Source organism: Melopsittacus undulatus, chromosome 7 (genome assembly GCF_012275295.1).
Source record: "Melopsittacus undulatus isolate bMelUnd1 chromosome 7, bMelUnd1.mat.Z, whole genome shotgun sequence".
Taxonomy (NCBI): domain Eukaryota; kingdom Metazoa; phylum Chordata; class Aves; order Psittaciformes; family Psittaculidae; genus Melopsittacus; species Melopsittacus undulatus.
Genome location: NC_047533.1, coordinates 2671148 through 2692912, shown reverse-complemented (window position 1 = coordinate 2692912; position 21765 = coordinate 2671148). Strand labels below are relative to the sequence as shown.

The 21765-nt window shown below is 43.8% G+C and overlaps 1 protein-coding gene across 3 annotated transcripts in view; it reads right to left on the bottom strand.

Moving 5' to 3' along the window:
- SLC4A11 (solute carrier family 4 member 11) overlaps positions 1-21765 on the bottom strand; it is a 97697-nt gene that overhangs the window by 32661 nt on the left and 43271 nt on the right. For 2 of the 3 annotated variants that reach the window (XM_034064761.1, XM_034064762.1), the window contains 6 exons: positions 21038-21269; positions 20337-20399; positions 19727-19808; positions 10258-10381; positions 6874-7077; positions 1302-1386 (listed from right to left, as the gene is read on the bottom strand). In XM_034064761.1, the coding sequence (XP_033920652.1) occupies positions 1302-1386; positions 6874-7077; positions 10258-10381; positions 19727-19808; positions 20337-20399; positions 21038-21269 (790 nt within the window). The remainder of the gene's footprint in view (positions 1-1301; positions 1387-6873; positions 7078-10257; positions 10382-19726; positions 19809-20336; positions 20400-21037; positions 21270-21765) is intronic. The other variant, XM_034064763.1, reaches the window with a different exon arrangement.

Genomic DNA, 21765 nt, shown 5'->3' with positions numbered 1-21765 from the left:
CATCCAGCACTCAACCACTGTGCTAAGCCAGCATCTCATCCCATTTTATTCTTTCCAGCAGAGTGGATATCACTAACTGCAAAACACACTGTGATAGATAAAGCATTCCTAGTCAACAAAGCTGGATCTCTGTGGGAAGCAACTGCTTGGCAGCTCCCCCACACACATGCATCTCCTTCAGCTGAGCAGCCATCAGCTGGTTCCTATGTTTCTCTGCTGGTGGTGACCATCCTTGTCAAAATGTGGTGAAGGACACACATCCATACCCTACTCATGATTGCTCTCAAGCTCAAGCTGCTGTGGAAGGTGGTTTTGCACTAGAAGACTTATCTACAAGATGGGGCTCAGGTATGCATCTTCTTTTCTTATGCCAACTCCAAGTGAGAGAGCCTTCAGAGGTGCATTGGGGAAGGCTGGGACACTGTGTCTCAAGCTAAGAAGGATTAAAATAACAAGAAGATAGAGCCCCAAGATTCTCCTTGACAACATTCTTCATTTTATGCAAGCTTTCTGAGTTACCTTGCTCTTGCAGGGGGGATGGACTAGATGATCTTTTGAGGTCACTTCCAGCCCTTGGGATTCTGTGATACTTGAATATATTAACCAACTCCTCAGTAAGCTATGAGAACTAAACATGTTTTGATGTCAACCTGAGGCTCTATAACCATGGTTCTCCTTGAAGACTTTTCACAGCCTTTGAGAATCAATGGAAGTGGAGGTTTGAGAGCAAAAAGGGAGAAAGTGACTTTTAAAACCAAACAAGGCACTGTGGGAGCTAGATAAAGCCTGAAACCTGAGGTTCAGTATAAACACTCCTGTGATCTGGCTACAATAGACAAGCTATATCCTGTTTTTAAAAGCACTGAGCTGAAGTTACTACTGCTCAGAAGTTGTTTAAGCATTGTCAACTCCCCCAGCATCACCATAATTGCTATTGATGCTGCCTGGCAAAGACAGCAGTAAGGGTCCATTAGCCCAGAGCTGAGTGATTAGGTTGCAATGAGTTGATTTGTGTCTACACACGACAACAATCAATCCCTTTAATCGCTTCATTGCTTAATAAAAGTTAAGATCCTCATCTACATACAGCCAGCATCTTCATTAAGGGAAGACTGCAAGACTCATCCATAGTGTGCCAGGCTGCCTAGTCACAAGCTTTAGTCAAAAGATGCTGTTAAATAAGGAGTTAGAGAGGTATTACACGTATCAAAGAACACATTCAATGCACACTGTAAACAGGACATCACATCACAAAAAATTCAAGATCAGGCCAATGCTTTCATAAACATTGGCCAACATACCATCAGTGAAGTCCAAAGCGTACACTGGAAATCTTCGTGCAATGTCATCAGAAATCCCCTTGCCAACATTGAGAAACTCATGCAACTAAAGAAAGGAAGGAAGTGCCGTGTCAGTTGAAAGGCTCATGTATTGTTAAAGAGATTAACCTCCTTATTCAATACTGATAGGAGCAAAACTGGTCATTTTGAATAGGGCATTCAAATCTGATTTTGTAATGATAATAACAATAAAGTCATTGCACTTCAGTTTATATCCTCGGAAGCATTGTGAAAGAGAAAAATTCCCCAGACCACCCTGTTTTCCTCCCTTCCTTCCCTTTTTCCCCTCCCATTCATGTCTGCTTTGCAGGTGAGGGAGCTGATGCACGTCACTCGCTGAAAAAACCCTGACCAACAGCAGGATTAGACCTTGCATACCCTGGGGTTAAATATCAAATCAGAGATGCCTTTCCCATCCCTCTATCAAGCTTCTTTTTCTTTAGATGCCACCAGAAAAACTCTTCCCGTAAATCCATGTAAAGCCTTTGAAAGGGGATCCCCAGCAAGTGCTCCCTTTCTTCGGTGTTGCCATGGGAAAAGGAGATCTCAAATACATGTTCAAGGCAAGCTGGACAGAACCTTGGTGTAGTGTGAGGCATCCCTGCCCATGGCAGGGGTTGGAACTAGATGGTCTTAAGGTCCTTTCCAACCCTGACTTTTCTATGACTCTAAGGAACTGTCTAGATCTCAAACTCCACCAAAAGCCTGAATAACTTCATATAACCAAGCCATAATTACCACCCATTAAAAGACAGTAGGATCACTGTCAAAAGGTTTCAAATATGCAGCATCTTCCCTTTATTGCTGGTCTGGGGGCCTGCAAGGTGCAGTATGATTGTTTATAGGATACGATGCTCACCACAGGCAATAAGGAGCTTCTCAGAAGTATGCGACAGCTGCTATTGACTTACAGCCTCCCAATTCTCACAACTACATCCTTACAGAAAGCACATGGAAAGCATCAGAATAGGCAACACTTGCAAATGAGGCACCTGTCAGTTTTTTCCCATTATCCTCAACTCAGAACACATTCTACTCAGAAAATCAAATGCACCTTTATACAGTGCTAATTACTCCAGCTGTCTCCTCTGAAACATTCCTTGTTTGTTGAATTAGACACACAAGACTGATTACTTCTGCAAGGGTGGGAAAAGAAATCACAGATCCAAAGTTTACATCAACACATCATCTCAACACAACATGGACATCTTCCTTTGGATGGCTTATGTGGAAACTGGTAACTACTGCTTTGGAAAGGACTCAACACTACAGTGCTTGTTTAACAGCCTACACACATGCTCATTCTCATGGGACTCACCTGCTTTGCAGCTCTTAGAAGATCAAAGCCATAAGTAAAACACAGCAAGGAAACCTCTGCTTTAGAAGAAATACACTGGGCACAGCAAGCCCTAATGTTTGGGGTACAAAAGATATCTCAGAGGACCAGCTCCTGCATCTGTCACTGATATCTCATCTTTCAGCTACTTAAGTCAGTTCTGTTGCATTTTGCCAATGCACCTGTATTACTTTCAGACAGTTTCAACTCTCTAACCTGAACATTCAAGATCAAAAGACAAACACCTGCATTTTAAGCATTTCCGAAAAAGCTAAGAGCTTAAAACATATTTGGAGGCGTATTTGGACATCAAAGCCATATGCACTCGAAAAGCAATTTAATTTCTACCCCCTAGAAAGAGATTCCAGAAGGCACGAGTCAGCCAGAGAATCACAATAGCTCTAATGACTAATATGTTTACTCATCTCGCTGCAGTGAGTACATGGAAAAACAATGCTCGGGGTATCTCTTCTTGTGCAGAAGCCACAGGCTCGCTGCTGGCCTGGGGCTGAGTGTGGGGTGGGGAGGGAAGGGGCAGTTGTGAACAGTGCCTGTCCAAAGGCAGCAGTGAGTGTGCAGAAGGGGAAAGCACTGCCCAGCTTCTCGTCCTGCAAGCTATATTGAGGCAAATTTTGATAGAGGGGTGAGCCAATGAGTTATGTTTGGGATACCAAATACCTCCATGCATTTATTGCTTGCACATGTGTGTTTAGTCAAGAGCTGGACATCAGGATGTCAAGCTAAACCTCATCTAAATATGGGGAAACCTGTTTCTTCTGTACAGCTAATCCTCCTTTTAATTTCCCTCTCTGTTCTACTAACCTCATACTTAACTTGGGTTACACTGAGTAGATAAAAGACCAAGTTTACTGACCTCTGAAGTTACTGCTCTTTCTGGTTTTACTTTTATACCCCAATCTATCCCCCATGCATCTTCATTGCCCAACTCCACTCCAGACATGTTTCAGTCTGGCTTTTGCCTCCTGCCTTCCTATTGCTCCCACCTTGTGAAGTTTCAAAAACCCTTGGGAAGGGCAGAGTTGACGCTTCAGTTCTTGTCCCTTTTTGATCTGCTTCCTCATACACTCCAGTGATGGGAATTTCTTGGACTGCCATTTCCTGCTTCCTTCTCCTTCAGTGGGTCACATTTGGTTGACCCATTGGCTTTCCACTCCTGTTCATGGTGGTACCTCTCATGGCCCTAGTGTCTTTTGATTTAACATCCTGTGTAGCCTTATCCAGGAGGGCAAAGCTGCATCCCCCCCCCAACACCAAGCTCAAGGCTTATTGGCTTTTAGGAGCCACAGCTCAGGTTCCCAACACCTGACCCTCCTTCACTCTTCTTATTCTCTTCTTCTGAAAGTCCTTCCAGTGCTTTGCCCATGCTGCTCCTAATACACAACGGAGGAAAGAACAGTGAAAGAGGACACACACACACACACAAGACCTAGAGAAACTTCATGAATTTCCACTTTCTATTTTATGAATCCTTTCAAGTCTCTTCCTATACGTGACAATTGTTTGTGTTAGAGGAAGAGGCCAAGCCAGCACTTAGAATCATAGAATAAACCAGATTGGAAAGGCTCTTTAAGCTCCTCCAGTCCAACCATTCCCAGCACTGCCAAGGCCAGCACTAACCCACAGCACTGAGGCCTCGTCTCCACGCTGTGTGAACACTTGCAGGGCTGGTGCCTGCAGCCCTGCCCTGGGCAGCCTGTTCCAATGCCTGAGCACCCTGTGGGGCAGGAATTGTTCCTCAGCTCCATCTAAACCTGCCCTGGTGCAGCTTGAGGCCGGTTCCTCTTGTCCCATCCCTTGTTCCTTGGGAGCAGAGCCCAGCCCCTCCTGGCTCCATCCTCCTCTCAGGCACTTGGAGGGAGCCATCAGGTCCCCCCTGAGCCTTCTCTTCTCCATCTGAACCCCCCAGGTCCCTCAGCCGTTCCCCATCTCTCTTGTGCTCCAGGCCCTTCTCTGGGTCTGCTCCAGCACCTCTTAGCAGCAGTTACAAAGTCAAACAGAAAATACCTGTTCCAATACCACCCACTCTTTCTCAATCCTCCCCTAAAGGACTGGGGGCTGCACAACTGTTTTACGCAGACCGGGGACACACACCATCCTCCCTCCTGCTGATGCTGAGCAAATATAGCCCAGCTCTCTCAGCAAATCCATACAGGTACCAAACAGACACAAAAATCACAGCCAGAAAGCATCACAACTGTCAGAGGCTCCTCCGTGAGCAGAATCACATAGATGCCTCAGTAAACAAGAGGATTTCAGGCTGACTTAATTATGACTGAGTCTGTAGACTTCCCTAAACAGTCCTCAGACATGAGCCAAAGCAAACTGACTGTGCTGGAAGCAGAGCGTGGTATGCAACTGTCATGTCTCCTTCAGCATTTCAACAGAGGTAAAAATAAGCACTTGCAAAACCCCCACAATCAGAGCATTTGAGGTCCATTTTTCCCCTATCACTTCAGGACCAATGGTGGAAAAGATCTGCAGGAAGCAGATTTTTGTGCTACCAAGAGACTTAACCCCTCCTGGTCCCTCCTTAGGGATCCCTTGTAATAATACAGTGGCTCTGGCTTAGGGTATTTATTTCACTGGGGGTGGTTCACAGGTTGAAATTACACCCCTGGTCTCATATGAGTTTGTGCTCATATTAAATGCTTCCTTTTAGATGACTATTGCACAGGGCAGGCAGAGGAGGAGGAGATGCTGGAGATAGCTCTCATGGAAACTGAGGAACACAAGCTATGATCTTCAGTCAACCTCACTTCTCCAGGCAGATCTTTGCTTGCCAGGAAAAGAAATCCCCAAGCCAGCTCTTAAGGTCTATGCTGGCAAGGTGGGGTGGGGGACAGCTTCCTCCAAAGGACATGAGAAAGCAGAGTTACTACTAACACAGGCTGTATCTCCTGTGAGCTGCTTCAAAAACAACAGTTCACCTAATCCAGACCAAGAATGATCAATGCCAAGAGCATGCACTAAAGAAACAAGCATCACTACAGCACTGGCTCAGAACCATCAGAAGCCTGCCTGGCCAAGGCTGCTTGCCCAGCAAGGCAGGTAGGAACCACCACTTCTCAGAGCCAACACCTACAAGCTCAGTGATGCATCCAATCCTCCTGCTCACCAAACCAGAAAATCCTCTACAGGATTGTTTTAGCAGAAGACAGAGACAGACACTTCAACAGCTACAACAAAAACTCCTTTGAAAGACCAAGTGTAAAGGGTTAAACCTCCTTTACCTAAATGACACCTCAGCAACTACTCTGAATACTACCACTCTGCACGACCTAGGTTTAAAGAGGGTTTCAGGACTTGTTCTGCAATGTTAAGAGCAGATATGGGGTGTAGGAAAGTTCAAAGCACTACCTATAAGCAAGGGGATTCTGCAGGAAAAACATGAGCTTTGCTTATTTCCAGATGTGCAGATCAAAACCCAGTGGGGGGAGAAAAAAGAAGTGATAAGTTAACCAGCTTCTGCACTGCAGGCAACTCAAAGCTTTAAGGTTATTTGTAATTCAGGGCCAGGAGCAGCAGGCTAGAGATGGCACAATTTGTTTTTCAGGTATGCTGTCTGCTTAAAGAATGAATTTCTGAGCGGAAAAACAAAGCAATGACCAACACACAGGAAATTCCAGGAAAAAAAGCAGGGTTACAGCATTTCCCTCGTACTTTAAAGTATGGAGCAAGTAATGTTTTACAGAGCTACAGATCAAACAGCAAGAAGTCAGGCCAAATACTGACAGGCAACTTTTAAGTGAAATTACTATGCAGAGATGGCCAAGAAGTCTTTTGGCTGTGGAAAAGACAAGCAGCAGTTTCCTTCAGAGACTGCTGATTCTAAGGATTAAGTACCTTGGACTGACAATGCACAGTGATCCATTAATCCCACCCTTGACTAAGCATCTGGAATCAAAGTCTTGTAACCATTTCAACCCCCTACTGTTCTGCATCCCTTCAGCACCTGCCTCTTTGAAGTGGGTTTTCTCTTTTAGATTTACAGTAGGAGCTAAGAAAGGTGGACTTAGACACAGAAGCTCAGTGTAGAAAGCTCAGTGCTGACAGCTTGCTAAGGGAGCCCGGTGGATGCAAGCAGCCCAAGTGCTTCATCTTCTTACCCAACCCCCTTGCATTTATGCACTTGGACATCCCTGAAGCAGGGGCAGGGCAGATGTTGGCCAGGCTTACCTTGAGTGGCTTAGAGCCGTGAGACTTGTGCCCATCACTTATCGAAGGTCTTTGATTCACCACTGTCAATAAGTGGCGTTGGTGGACTAAGGCTTCCTTGAATTCCTCTTCTGTTTTGGTTTCTAAGAGCTTCTGCCGAAAGGTTATGTCTGAAAACATTGTGGCAAAGGTCCTGCCCACTTCTGTGGCTGTTTTGGTACTTTTCTGAACAGGAAAGAGAAAAAAAAAGACATAAAAAAACCCACTTACAAACCTATTTCCTTTCACTTCTATAATGTAAACCCACTGATTTACCCCATTGGGCACTGAAGAGCATGCTGCTTGGCTTCCAGGACCCAGTGGAAAAGGGTACATGTGGCAGCTGTTGCAAACAAACACACCAGCCACAGAAGGATCCTGTGAATTCATCAGCATCCAGAGGCACTGATCCATCTTACCTGATCAACTTCCCAGGATTGATCCAAATCTGAACTGTGCTAAACATGGATTTTATCCCTGGTTTCCCTTCTAGGCTGCTAAGACTAAACAAAGAGTCTTAACTATTCTCCAGCATGTCAGCATTACTGCTACTAGGGTGGAAAGATGTTGTAGTCAAGGTTCCTACAGGTACAAGTGTCAGTGTCCTGATGTCTTTTCTCTAAGACTGTGCAGATCTGCTTCATCAGCTTCCCATTTTTGGGGCATTAAGACCCAATTTAGTTGGCCTCTCTGGGGCAATTCTGGCAGCACATGTGGAGATTTAGAGCTCTCAGCTGAAATAACTGCTCGCACATAGGAAAGGAGAAGGAAGAAGCAGCTGAGCATGCAGACGAGCTGCCTTATCTTCATTGAATGCTTGGAAGGGACAGGAGACTTGTAAACACAAAAGAAGAACAAGTGCTATGTGCAGGTTTTAACCTGTGAGCCACACACCTGATCTTTGAGGATCCAGCTTCAAGAGTATCCAGGCCTGCTTTCTTAGTGCTCCAAGCACATTGGTAGTTAGACACAAAGGAACAGCAAAGGAGAGTGAGCTCCCCATCCCTGCACAAACACACCAAATCCAAAGCTCTACATCCCTGACCTGCTCAACTGCTTTCACCACTTTGTTCAGGACAGATACTTGCCAAGGCAAAGTTATGTAGAACCATAGCTCATTAAGAGCTTTGTTTGATGCAAAGTTTTAACCCATCCGCCTTAGCTATGCTCAACACTCACCACGCAGCAACTGCCAAAGACACCCAAACAACCACCCTCCTTTGGACAGCCTCCAGCCTCCTTGCAGTACTGTGAAAAGTAGTAGCGAGCATGTGTGATCGATCTGAATTAGTTTGCATGATTCATGACAAAGTAGATGAACAAACTCTTCATGAACATAACCAAATAATTCATTGTTGCTTGATGGAGACAGCATGGGCATGTGGGTGGCATTGCACTAATCCCAGAGGCATCACTAACACTATACTTCCTCATCACTCAGATTGCCCTGCCTCCCCCTCCATCACTCTCTCTTCATCACAGAGAATATCCCTTCAGGGATTGCTAGGACATGTTCAACTTCACTTTTTAGGGAAGGGTTTGGATTAAGACAATCTGCTTTTGAAGCAGAAATTGTAAGATTGGTTCTTTCAGCCTGGATTTCCCATCACAAGGGAAGTCTTCTCCTTTCACTTCTAAGCAGTGGCCCTTGGACTGGATGCTGCAAGTGGTTACCCCAAGCTTCCCAATACTGCTCCCTTCCTCTGCTTTCCAAGAGAAAAAGAACAGAGATTTGCAGAACAAGTTTTTTCCATTCTCCACATTAGAGAAGGCCAAGGATCTGGATTCCTTAGCACAACAGATGCCCATTTTCTGGGCTTTTTTCTCCCTCTCCCCAGCAAGGCTCATTTCATCTGTTACTGTCAGCAGGTTAATTATTTTAACTGCTGCACCAGAAATGCGTACTTAGAGCTGGCTTAGATAAACTCATTTAAAATGAAAAGCATATTGGCAACTACAGCTCTGCTTGGCCTCCACTCCCTTCCCTTAATTTGATGCTGTCCATCGGAAATGCAAACTTCGAGGCTACAAGCGGATGCAGACCCGTTTGCTGAGTGCTTTGCACGTAGCTGGCCAGAGATAAGCAAACTGCCATACAATGAAAGAGAGATCAATGCAATTGCACACAGGTTCAGTTGTTTCCCTGCTGCTTTTCATAAGGAACATCAATATGTTTTCAGCCTGTTGGGTTCGAGATCTATGCCAAAAGCATTGAACTGCTCAGTTGGGAGAAATCTGCCAAAAATCCTGGGAAATAAGGAAACACCAGTATTTCCATTTAAACAAGGGTGGTGGTGGAGGGGTAGAGGAGACAGACAGACCAGACTAGAAGGTCCCAAGGTCACACAGCATTAAAGAGCAGGAAACTGAATCAGGATGTGTCCTGTTCCAGACAAGGTCTCCAGCCTCTCCAGCACCTACCAGAAGCACAGACCCAATAGCCTCAAGGTGTAAACAGCCAGCTTAAGTGTGAAAAGGTCTTGAGCTTTGAACCATTCAACCATTAGCTAGAACACATCATCTTGATCAAGCCAGGGCTTTCTAGGAAGACAGGACGGTGATCCTCAATTAACCTTGATGCCCCCCCATGATATTACAGTAAATGTAATACCATGCTATTTGTTGGGCTTGTCTACACCAAAGAACCAGTGCATTTGGTCAAGTATTAACCTTCCTGCTTTGAGTGCCAAAAGCTATGAAAGCACATCCCAATGGGTCTCAGGATGGTCTGAGCTTACAACCACCCTGTCCCCCAAGTAGTCTTGCCCATACTGCAACAGAGCTCACAAAATTACATCTTCCTCTTGGTAACATCAGTTTATCTGCAACTGCTGCAACCACATCTGCAGCATGACTCAGTGTTCCATCAAGGCACCTTGCTGGGAAGCAACCCCAATCTTTGCAGTGGGGTATCAGCTGCAGATTCACAGGCATGACTTTAACCAGGAATGGCATTCCTTACCTCTGAAAGCAGTAGCTAAATTGGTAAAGCTGGAGGTAGGAAGTCTATGGAATTACACATGCATCACAGCATGCAAAAAGTGCATTATCTGTGGAGTAAAGCATACATCACTGTAGCCCTAGCAAAAAGTATATAGGGACTAAGACACATTTGATCTGTAATGTTTTCCTCCCAGTCAGGCTAGAGGCCGTTCTTTGGGATGAGACTAGGATGCAGCTGACTAATCTACCCCTCACAAACACAGTATATATCATCTTGACAGCTACTGAGATGGATCTTGGGTTTTTTTACATCCCCTTGTGTTTAGAAGAATAATATGTTGTCATTAACCCTAAGGGACCAAGGAAAAGCAATCTTGGGAGAACGCTCTGAAGCACCAGAGTAAACGCAAACGCAATACTCACCATTTTTGGAGGAGCCAGGACTAATATCACAAATCTCACTTCGCAGGAGTTTTCACCCCAATTCTGAGGCCTTTCCAGGCGGCTGATGCAAACGTGACGTCGCTGAAGGGACTTTATAGTGCAACTGTCAAGGAAGATGGCAATGTTATACTTGGCTCTATGTCACAGAGAATCGTGTATCAACCAGGTTGGAAGAGACCTTTAAGATGATCAAGTCCAACCATTACTCCAGCACTGCCAAAGCCACCACTAACCCATGGCACTGAGGGCCTCATCTACATGGTTTGTGAACACTTCCAGAGATGGTGACTCCACCACTGCCTCGGGCAGCCTGTTCCAATGCCTGAGCACCTTCTCCTAACATCCAGTCTAAACCTCCCCTGGCACAGCTTGAGACTATTACCTCTTGTCCTATGACTTGTCACTTGGGAGAAGAGACCATGGCATGCTCTTTCCAACATTTACACACACATTTCAACTTTAAGAAACACCAGATGCTGGTAGTTAAAGGGTTACTTCTGAACCCTTGAACAGTGCCTTTAAGTTACTATCAGCCCAATTCTAACTCTTGTATAAAATTACATCCATGTTTTATGGGAAATAACGTTCAAGATTTCAGCCTTCCCTCTTCCCCATCTGCTTTTTAATGGCCAAGAAATTAAAAGGTAGAGAGTGCAACATACCTAGTACTTGCAGTGCTACAGAAGCTTCTACAGAAAAGCCCTCTTCAAAACAACCACCACCTACACATTATTGGAAAGCAGTTTACACTTCATTTCATTTCACCTCATCTCCCAAAGTGCTTTTGGAGACAGCAAGGCAAGGTGCCAAACCAACATATTTCCACTTTCGCCTTGGGCTGCTCTCTCTGTTGGAATGGTTTTCCCTCTTTGCTCTCAGCTGTTATTTTTGTTCCCTTTCTGGTACAGGTGAGTTATGGAAGCCAAGCTGACCTCCTTGCTCAGGATCTACAGAGGCTGTAGCAGGCAGGATTACTGCTCAGAGGGAAACCCTTGGCTTCAATCCAGCCAGGCCTACTGGATGTGATGGCTGTTTGACTCCCGTAACAAAGACTAGCAACAAGTTGAAATAAACACAAAGCATCTTTGGATGCTGTGAAAGAGCAGAATGGGATGTTTAAACAGAGCTGTGATCTGAATAGCCATCTTTTTTCCTGCTGGGAAACTCTGGTTAAGCAGCAAATTGGCTTGGTGCAGTTGCAGGAGGTAGCTAACACCAGCCTAGACTGCAACTCTGTTCCCATTAAAGCTACCTACTACTTCCCAACTCCTCTGAAAAGCACTGATAAAACATGTATGCAGGGTTTGCCTGTTGACATGAAAGAGGTATGGAAGTGTGTTTTCCTACCTCAGAGTGAATTTCCCCCTTTTTTTCCTGGTTCAAAGTCACTTTGACTGCTTGCTCCATTTTATACACCTAAGCAAGCACCTATCTCAGTCCTCTGTGATAGGAAGATTCATCACTCCTTTAACTTCTCTCCTGCAATCCTAGCCCATTTCTTTCTTTTCAACATGTATCCTCACACCCATGCACCCTGAAGGCAGTTGCAGTAATGACTCTTGAAGAGATAAAGAGCCATCTCTTTGGCTGGAGATGTACTCCATCAGGAGCACGTTGTATTTGCTATTCAGTTCTTAATAATTTGCATGCAGAAATCACACCACCAAGTGTTTTCTTATTGACTTCCTGATCACAGATTGGAAGCAGCCTACTTACACAAATTAATCTGACAAAGGCACTTGTCAGAGAACAACCAAACAGCTTAATTAGAACAATATAGGTCATGAGTAAAGATGACAGTATTTCATTTATTTCTCAACTCTCCTCCATCACAGTCTCTTGTGCTTTTTCTACTTGAATCAGCTTTGGAAAAGAGAAAGATTAAAGTAGGTCCTAAGGTCAGGAGCAAATCTCTTCTAAAGTAATTGAAAACAGAGTGTAAGCTATCTTCTTGACTAAACCCATAGTTTGGATCTCCTCAGCCCTTGTCCTTCCCTCCCAAGGGATCAAATGAGCACAGACAACACTATTTCACAAGCAAATCAAAGCTCTTAGTAGCAACCCTGCTGCGGCTGGACAGCATATAAGTCTCATTGTGTTATATTTCAACAAGTCAATGGGGAAGATGCATGAATTCTGGGCTTTAGACTAGATAAGAGCCTTCAAGTTCTCTCACCTTCAGCCACCTGGTCACCAACAGTGAATGGTTAATGCACCATGAGCAAACATTATTATTGTATTTCAAACTCTGTTCTCAGCATTTTCACACCTCTGCTATTGAATTCATCTATTTGTTTTGGAAACAAAGTCTTTCTGGGTATTCTGAACATAATTTCTATTCCTGAGATGGCCAGAAGCGGATATCAGATACCTACAGCTCACAGAGCCATACTAACTACACTTACCTGTACTACACTTCCCAGATATCATCCCTTTCCTACTCTGTATTTGCCCTAGCAAGAAACTACTGACATACAAAGTATGGCAAAGAAGACTTATTACAGGGCAAGGGCCGATCACACCAGCACATGCCCTGGTGCCTGACATGGCGCAGGATACCAAGTTGTGCACATGAAGGTAAGTTTATGTATGTGTTGTGGCTGGTAATAACTTGTACCTCCACCTCTTGGCAGTGCTTCTTAGCAGTGCCTGCTCCCACCCAATTTGAGTAAATCTAAGAACAGAAACCGCACAAAAAGCAGTATTTAACTGCTCCTACCTGAGGCAGGAAAGCCACTGTGCAAGAGCCCTCATCCTCAAGCTACAACACATGAAGTCATGCTGCAATTTAGCAAGTTATTTGGAAAAACCTATTACATAGTGCAATAATTAAGCAAGCCACATGCTCTTCTGTAGCTAGTTTTCTCCCCGAAGTGACAGGGTTATGTTCCAGCACTGGTAACTAGTCCCTAAGGCTGTGCTCTCCAGAAATGACAGTCCTGCCAACAGTGCCAGTCCACAGGGCTACGCCACAGTTCAGTTCAATAACTTCTTGGGTATGGAGGGGAAAACTTGACTCCAAAAGGCTGCTCTTTGTTACTGGATCGCTTTCATATACAACCTAATTTTCCTGGCAGCTAAGCCAAAACCTTGGGTTTCAATGAATCAGGACTCCACTTTTTCCTTAACTGGAGGGACTGGGAAAGTGTGCAACAAGAGGATCTTGCAGCACTTAAGCAGTACTGGAAGATTTAACAATACTGAGCACATTTATAAGACTCCAAGAAACCCACTGTCATCATTACTCATTTTTATCTGAAGTTGTTTTATCTACAGTGCTGGAGTTTGAAACTTCTCACACCTATGAGGCAGTTCCATCCAACTCTTCTGTGAGGAGCCCTATTGACACCAACACATGCATCTGAATGCCAGCATCACTTACACCAGTAAAGCTGGTGGACCAGCAGCCTAGTTCAGGTCTATGTATGAACACAACTTAATAATACCTTTATAAATCAGGCTGAGTTGGCTTAGTGAGGCTAAACCAGAGTAACACCAGATTTAATCAGGTGCCACAGAGAAGACCTGAGGCATTTAAGCACTGCTGCAAGAAGAGGAGCAGCAGCAGCGCCTGTGTACAGAATCCAGCCTCATCTTAACAGAGGGAGACCAGGCGCAGTGATTTCCATTTATTTAGGGGAAAAAAGGTGTCTCAGTACTTTTGGTGCAAGGACAAGTCACTTTTGCACATGCCCCATTCAGCATCTCAAGCTTTCCTTTAAGTCTGAGCCATTATTTAGCTGACTCAGATCACATTCTCTGGCGTAGCACTCAGAGCTCCCACTTCTCTTTCTATTCCAGAATCCAGAAACAAACATAATACAACCCAAACTGCAGCCCCTACTAGACTTGTGCAAATATTTGTAAAGCACAAAAAGAAATAAAGTTATTTGGTCCACATGGGGAAATCCCACATTATGCAAGAGTGCAGGTAAAACTCAGCACAGCTCAGGCCAAGAAGAGAGTCAAAGTGAAGCAACTTATTCCAAGTAGCACTTAGGTAAATTCCTACTAGGAAAAAAAGAAGCAATAATCTGAAGGATAAATAGCCAAAGCTCCCAAAAGCTTAAGAGCTAGCAAGACATTTTCAGCTGACTCTAAATCCAGTCTGGTTTGGCCAAAGTCTCCAAGTTCCCTTTTGGTTTGGTTTGAGCTAAATTTGATTCCCCTTTGGTTTGGCCAGAAAGCTGAAAAATTCTATTTTCACCAAGTATTAGTCACACAAGGCAAAGCTGGGCTATGATTTAATGAGATGCCAGGTTGTGTTCTCAGCAATTTTATCTTGATCCTCCAATAACTGAGCTCATAAAAAGGGCATTTAAGTTATAGCACTCATTCTGCTCCTCTCATTCCAGGCTATGTATCTAGCAGCACTGAGTGTGGCACTCTGATGGTGAGAACTGGCAATGCTCCACCAAAATCACTGATACACCGAGTCACACACGCTGCAGGTCTGCCCCACACCCAAGATGTTATCAGAATAATAACACATTTCTCAACCAAATCATCAAAAGGGTCAAACTATGGAGACCCAAGAGAAACAGAAACCCTGTTTAAACAGGGCAAGAAAGGAAGTTAATTCAGAAACAAATGATCCCCTGCAGTAAGAAAAAGTGCCCAGCAGAGGTAATCACTAGCCAGCCTTTTCCTGTCCTGATGCAGAACAACAATGACACTTCTTGTTCTCATCCACTGCACATAAATCTTCCTTCGTGGAGCAGCTCCAGGCATAAGCTTTCAGAAACCAGAATTTGCAAGTGAGGAATGAAGCTGTGACCAGCAAGCCAGCTCACCCGCAGCTTGGCACAGAGCTGGTACAGCAACAAAGTCGCTCCAAGCTGGATCATTTCGGACTGGTAAATGCACTTTGCTGGGCTCCAGAAAGACCCATTCTCTCTAGCAGTTAATCTCTCTAGGGGAGAGCATTTCCTATGGGTCAACGCATAAAAAGACACCCCATTCTCTCTGTACAGATAACTGCAGGCACTGAAATGAGTCATCCTTCCCTCCAACAGATCCCCCAAGGGATCCATATTCCATATGGAATTTGAGAACACCTTTTCCTAATGCAGCACCTGCAAGAGCTTCAGCTCCCCAGTATAACCAGTGAGAGCCCAATACGAGTGGCCAGGCACTTAAAAGGAAATTAATCAGTGCTTTGAACCCAAAGAACACTTCAGATAGATGATGGTGATAAATTTTGGAGAAGAGGCTCTTACAAACAAGACTCCATATTTTGTAATCATAAATCTGAAGGACAATATTTGTTTTAAGCAGCTGAACTGTTTAATTTCCCATAGCACCCAATTTAGCTCTTCGAAAGAGGGGGCAATATTCTAAGGAATACACAGTAACTGAAGGACTCTACTTGAAATCCATTCAACATCTGAATCAGAAGGTACATGGCTTTTCTATACACACAAACCTCTGGGTCTACACAAATCCTTAAAACCTGAAACAGGCTTCACATTACTTATGTTACTAATGGATCTCTCTGCGAGTTTCAAACAACCATCATGCATTAAATCTGAGAAGTTACTATCCAAATGTTACTCTGTTTGGCCAGCAGTGTTGCTTGATATTCAACACAACCTCACAATAGCTGTTTCTGAAAACCTACCTGAGTTTTTCTGAGTTAAACTCCTCCATATGAATCATTGCAATGATATGCTATATGAGAGTAAGCAATTTTACAGCAACACAGAGCGCACTCAAACCACTAAACCACTCTTTGCTTGCAGAAAGGCTTTTTTTTCCTCTGCTTTGCCCATTAAAACAGCTTTAACAAATCAGTTTAATGCACTGAAAATGTGTCCTTCACCAACCTATGTGGCTCAGCAATGCAGCAAAAGGATACTGCTCTTCAACTGCTCAATCCAGACTATGAAGCAGCTTGCTTTCTTGTTTTTCTAAGGATTCAGCTTTGGAAGAAAGCAATTACACATTATCTCCTGGTGAGAAGAATATAGTCTGGAAGTTGTGATGCCTGGGGAATTCCACTCAGCTCAGGGAGCATTTGTTCAATAACCCATACAGCTGGTGTTTCTTCTAGAGGACTTCAAGGAGACATCCACCAGAAGTCAGTTGAAAGCTACTTTAACATTCTTAGCATTAGGTGTCATTCATTAGAAGTGAAAAAATAGTTTAAAATAGGCATTTGCCTCTTTATATGTCAGAGAGTGAAAAAAAACAATTAGGTGTGATAGGGCTTAGCTTGTGATGAGAGCTACTTTCCTATATACTCTCCATTGGATAAGGGCAGAGGCCTTCACTGAGCTTTTTGAGCTACAAAACCATGCAACACCAAAACCTATAGCTTTCACAAGGGTTTCATTCCCACCTTTCCTGAGCCACACACACAGAGCATCCAGTTTAACTGCTCCAGACTCTGGATCATGGGAGGTCTGGGTGGTTCATAGGGAACAATGAGCACCCTCTTATCAGTACATCTACCTGCAGCAATCACTGCATGCTGGAGTAGTACCAAAGTACATCCCTAGGCTCCTACCAACAGCAGAGCTTTCTCATGCTAGATAACTGAGTTAAGTCTGAGGATAACAGTTCAGCACTTTCCCGTTCTGGGACAGGTCTGGTTATCCCTCATCCCAGGTTCTCTAATGAAATAATCAACCAGCAACTTCACAGTGGAGAGCAAGAGATCTCAATGCCAGTTTGTGTCTTGATGTTCTGGCAAATATCATGAATAGGAGGAAGAAAGAATTGTGTCCATGGTTTCCAAGGTAAAGAGATCATGTCGTTGACTGATGAAGTTAATCTGTACTCTGAAGTTTGTTACCAATCTGCAACTCTGAAGTTTGCTTTCTAGTTAGGAAACCATGATGTACACAAATAGATAGGAATTCTTCCCAAGCTGAACGCTGCTGGTTAGTGGGGTGTACAGGACTGTGCTACAATCTCAGCTACATGGAATTCCACTGAAGGAGTCTCAAGGTTTCCATAAACTTATGTTCCCTGGTACCACTTCAGCAAGAGCAGGTTTTGGTAATTCATGACAAAAAAAGCCTATTGTGGATCAGAAGCCAATTGTTTCCCTGGGCTTCAGTGGAATATTCAAACCTTGGGATCTTCAATTCCTCAACAGTTTGTTCTGTCACGTGGCTATAGCCCTGATCCATACAGGACGTCTGACCTTGCTGGTGCTTCACTAGACCTGAAACTATCAAGAAACAGCCAAGTCCAACAGAAGCAGAACAGCTTGGTTTTCTCCATCACTCTTCCCACTGAAGATAACTCAGTTAAAGGGCAGCCCTTTCTCCAGTACAGAAGAGAGAGGGAATCAAAGTGTCCTTTAGGAATAGTCTTTTGCAGCCAGGCTCTGCACAACTCTGTAAACCCTACACAAGTCTTGCCTTCCTTTTTCCCCTTGAAATAAGTGCAGAAGCAACACTGCCAAAACCATATCTCTGAGCTGCTCTTCCTCATTAATATAATCCCAGAACAATACTCAAGCCTGTCTCATCCACTAGCAATAACAAGTTGGTTAAAGTGCACAAAACCCAGCGGTAGTGGTATAAAATCCAACCAAGAGTATAGACTAAATGCAAGAATGAAGAACAACAGATATCTTAAAGCTTCTCCCCCCTCTTTTCGTCAACAAATTCCTTTTACTTCAGAGCTTTGGAAATGGTTTTGCAATCTGACTTCAAGAAAAATGTGAGATCTAAAAATATGGTTCACAATCTGTTGCACAATAGCTACAGCAGTAATACAGTGCAATAATTAGATAATTATAGTTAATAACTCATCACTGCTTTCCCACCACTTTCTTCTCCCTCTTCAGAGTAACAAAAGGAAGAAACAAGGAAAGTTTTGCACAAGACACCTTCAGGCTGTAAGCTTAGTTTTCAAATCATGTCTTGTCATGGAAGCTAGTATTACTCACATGGATGCATTTAAAGCTTTGGCACACTTTCTAGAGAGAGGCTGAACCTACCCTTTTCAGTTTCATGTATATAATCACAGCATTTGTATCATGATCTCTATAAATGCTTTGTTATTAAGTCAACGCTGTCCAAAGCCCTCCACAGAGCCATGTCACATGCCACAGTAGAAACTTCCACCCTCCACCATTCCTAGAGTAGGATGTACTTAACCTTGCTGCCACTCATAACCCTAACCCTAACCTATGCCATCTGAAGTGGACGGAACTGCTCAAAAGCCTCTTTGTTGATTGGTATGGAAAGACCATTTTACTGTACAAACTCTTCCTAGTTTGTGCAAGCTTCTTTGTACATACCAGGAGTAAAAGTAGAGCCAACAGTAGCACATGTAACATAGACATTATCCAGTTCACTCACAAAGAACAGAGCCCTGATATGTGAGTTCCCTTTTTACATAGAGACCATATCCTTGTCTTTAAGGGGTTAGAAACAATGGTGGATTTTTTGTTACTTCTTGATCATTTTTTAGTCTTTTTCTCTTTTAAATCATCTATTCCCAAGGCAGAATACTCCACATTTTTTCCCAGCCATAAGCAAAGGGTAGGAGAAGAACTGATAGTAGAAGGAAAACTATTGTGACAGTCGTCCTAGCAAACTGGCTGCAAAGGCTAAAATATGTGCATGCCCTCCCCAAGCCTCTAGGCCCCTATCCAACATATCCCAGTAATTTCTCCAGGAATTAACATCTTTCTTGACAATTCAGCTTAGAGACTGCATATGCATAAAGCAACAGACAGAAGTCAAACTGCAATGCTTTGGTTGGCTCAGTGACCCTGGTTCTGGCAGGGAAGAATGGGCAAGCCAGATTGTGAAGGGACAGTTTGGCTTGCCCAACATGCTTGATTTGGAGACAATAGTTTCAAAACCCACTTTTGGTCAAGTGGAAGCTGGGGTGAAGCCACCATGTCTCATAAATCCCAGGTGACAGAGTCCTTACTGTCTTAAGTGTCTGCTCCAATGTTTAGCAGCATTGACAATTAATCAGCGCCTGAATTAACTGCCAGACAAAGTAATCACTGTCTAAATAGTGTCAGAATCTCTGACTTCAATTTTCAGTTACAAAATTTAGATGTTCTCATCAAAGGACCTAAGAAACTTTTGGTATGAGTTCCCAGACTTTGGCAGGCAAAGCAGTCCATCAACCAGTCTGCTCGTCCCTTTCAGAAGTTCCTCTCATTAGCATTTCTCAGTAATTAGGATTCTCTGGCTTCAATTTATTTCCAGCATTCTTAGCTTGTTAACACCAGATTTCTATAGCATCCAAGAGTTTAATGGCCTGTAGAGACTGGGGTCACCTCTGCCTAGGCTACTGCTTGTCTAAGAGGAGCATCCCAATGCTGAGACTGAGATCCCACAGGGTGGATGAAGAGGGCATCACCATCGTGACCTACAAACACACATTCTGAAGCACTGTTCTTCCCAGCAGTAGCAAAAGTGACAAGCTTTGAGCAGGCAGAGGATTCTGTTAATCTAACCCAAGTACTTACATGATACAGAGCCAGGACTGCTGGTACTGCACCCCTGTGACTGTCGCTGTGACCCCTTGAATGGTATCTGATAAGAGGTGAACTAGGAGGAGAAGAGAGGGAAACATTACAGACTGTTTGGTTTGTCACTGCAAATAACATTTTCTCTCAAATGGAAGCTGAGTACTAATACAAAGCACACTTATCTGCACAGTGGATTGATGCAAGGGCAGGGGGTGACAACAAAGGTGGAAACGTTTGTCCTGATGCTTTTGAATTCTGCCCTTAAACTATTCACAGCTTGGAAAGGCAGCTGTTTGCTCCTCCCAACATCAACCTACTGCAATATTAGGCTATTAGATTAGCATTATTCAACACAGGCAACACAGAGACAGGACTGGAAGAGGCATCTTCTGAATCCCCTGCCCTCTCACCCCCTCTTCCCATTTACTGTCCTTATATTATGGCACTGCTTAGTTTTGATTTATTGGCAGAAAGCCTAAATTAAAGAGATCATAAATGCAAAGCTTTAAGACAGGTAGCAAGAAGTAACCAAAGCATGAACATGCTTACTACATGCTCAGGACTTGACATATCTGTTAAACAAATTCACTCAGGCTGTGACAGTTACATTTGAGGTGCGATGTACATGTTTGTATATTCGCTCCTGTTGAGTCTGAAACATCATGGGTGCCTACAGAGAAATAATGCTTGGTTAAGCTTCTTTACATCTTGGGCTAAAAGGTAGTTTTTTAGACTATGCTATGACATTTGCTGATAGCTTAAGGTAACATATTTCACAACGCTGGCTACAGCTGCCCCACTTGAGTTTCTGGAGGAAAATACAGTTCTTCTTATCCCTTCCAGTGGGTAGCAACATGAAGGCTCAGCCTTCCCCAACCAATTACTCATCCAAAGCAGGCAAAATTCCCCAGCCTGTGTGAATTCAGATGGAAAAACAATCACAAGGCAAAGGAGCCATTTCTGAAGAGACACCATCAAGTGTCTCTGTGCTGAAGAGCACTGAAAACTTGTCTGAGGACAAGCACACCTAATGGGTCCAAACAGACAAGACAAACCAGTGGGTAAACCTCTCACCCCAGAGAACACCACTACGTGCTATCTTAATGAAATAGGGACTCCACCAAAGCATAAAAGCCCTGGAGACATGAAACCCTTCAGTTTAACTGACGTGGAAAATTAAGCCCCCAGTGTCACATGCAACATGCAAGGCTGGGGACCACACAGTACTGAGTGCTCAACACACCACCAAGGGAAAGGACGACAACTGAACAGTAACCCATAAGCAAAAGCACATCAAGAGTTGGTTACCGTTCCCTTCTCGTGGGGTCCCTGAATCTGTGAATAAAGTGCTCATGATTTTCTCAAAGTTGCAGCTTGGCTCCATGTTCTCAGGATCTTCAGCAAAGTGCTTCAGCATCTCTCGAAGGACATCATCCAAGGAGGTGGCTGTTTCATCAAGGATGATGCTGGCTCTGGCCAAGAACCCATCCAGGTCTCTGTGGGCTCTGACTTCCTCCTCAAAATTCTTTAATTTCAGATACTGTGTTAAGAAGAGATCAGAGCATTAGACAGATACATGCAACAGCTAATAGCAAAGGCCTAAGATCCGTGCAGTTCGCAAGCAGTTTTGCTGATGCTACTGCCACCCAACCAGTGATTCTGGAATCAACTTGACCATTCAGATCACATTATAGAAGAAAAGGTGGTTTATGCATTGATGCATTGTGCATTAATACACTGAAGGGTTGCGTTTTCAAGGCTTATTCTAACACAATACCCATAGGCAAATGCCTAGACACCATTAATACTGCTTTCTATGTCAGGGTATAAAAAATATTAGGGGTTTTTGCCTAGGATAAAGCACATAAGTTAACCTAAAAGAAAAATGCCCAAAGGTAGCATTTAAAATCCTCTTCAGGTTTAAATAATTCAGGAAGTTCACAGAAATGTAGGAGAAGTTATTTGGAAGGAAACTGAGTTCATTAGCATGAAAAACTACCAGTATGCATCATCGAAGTGCAATCTAACCCAGTTCT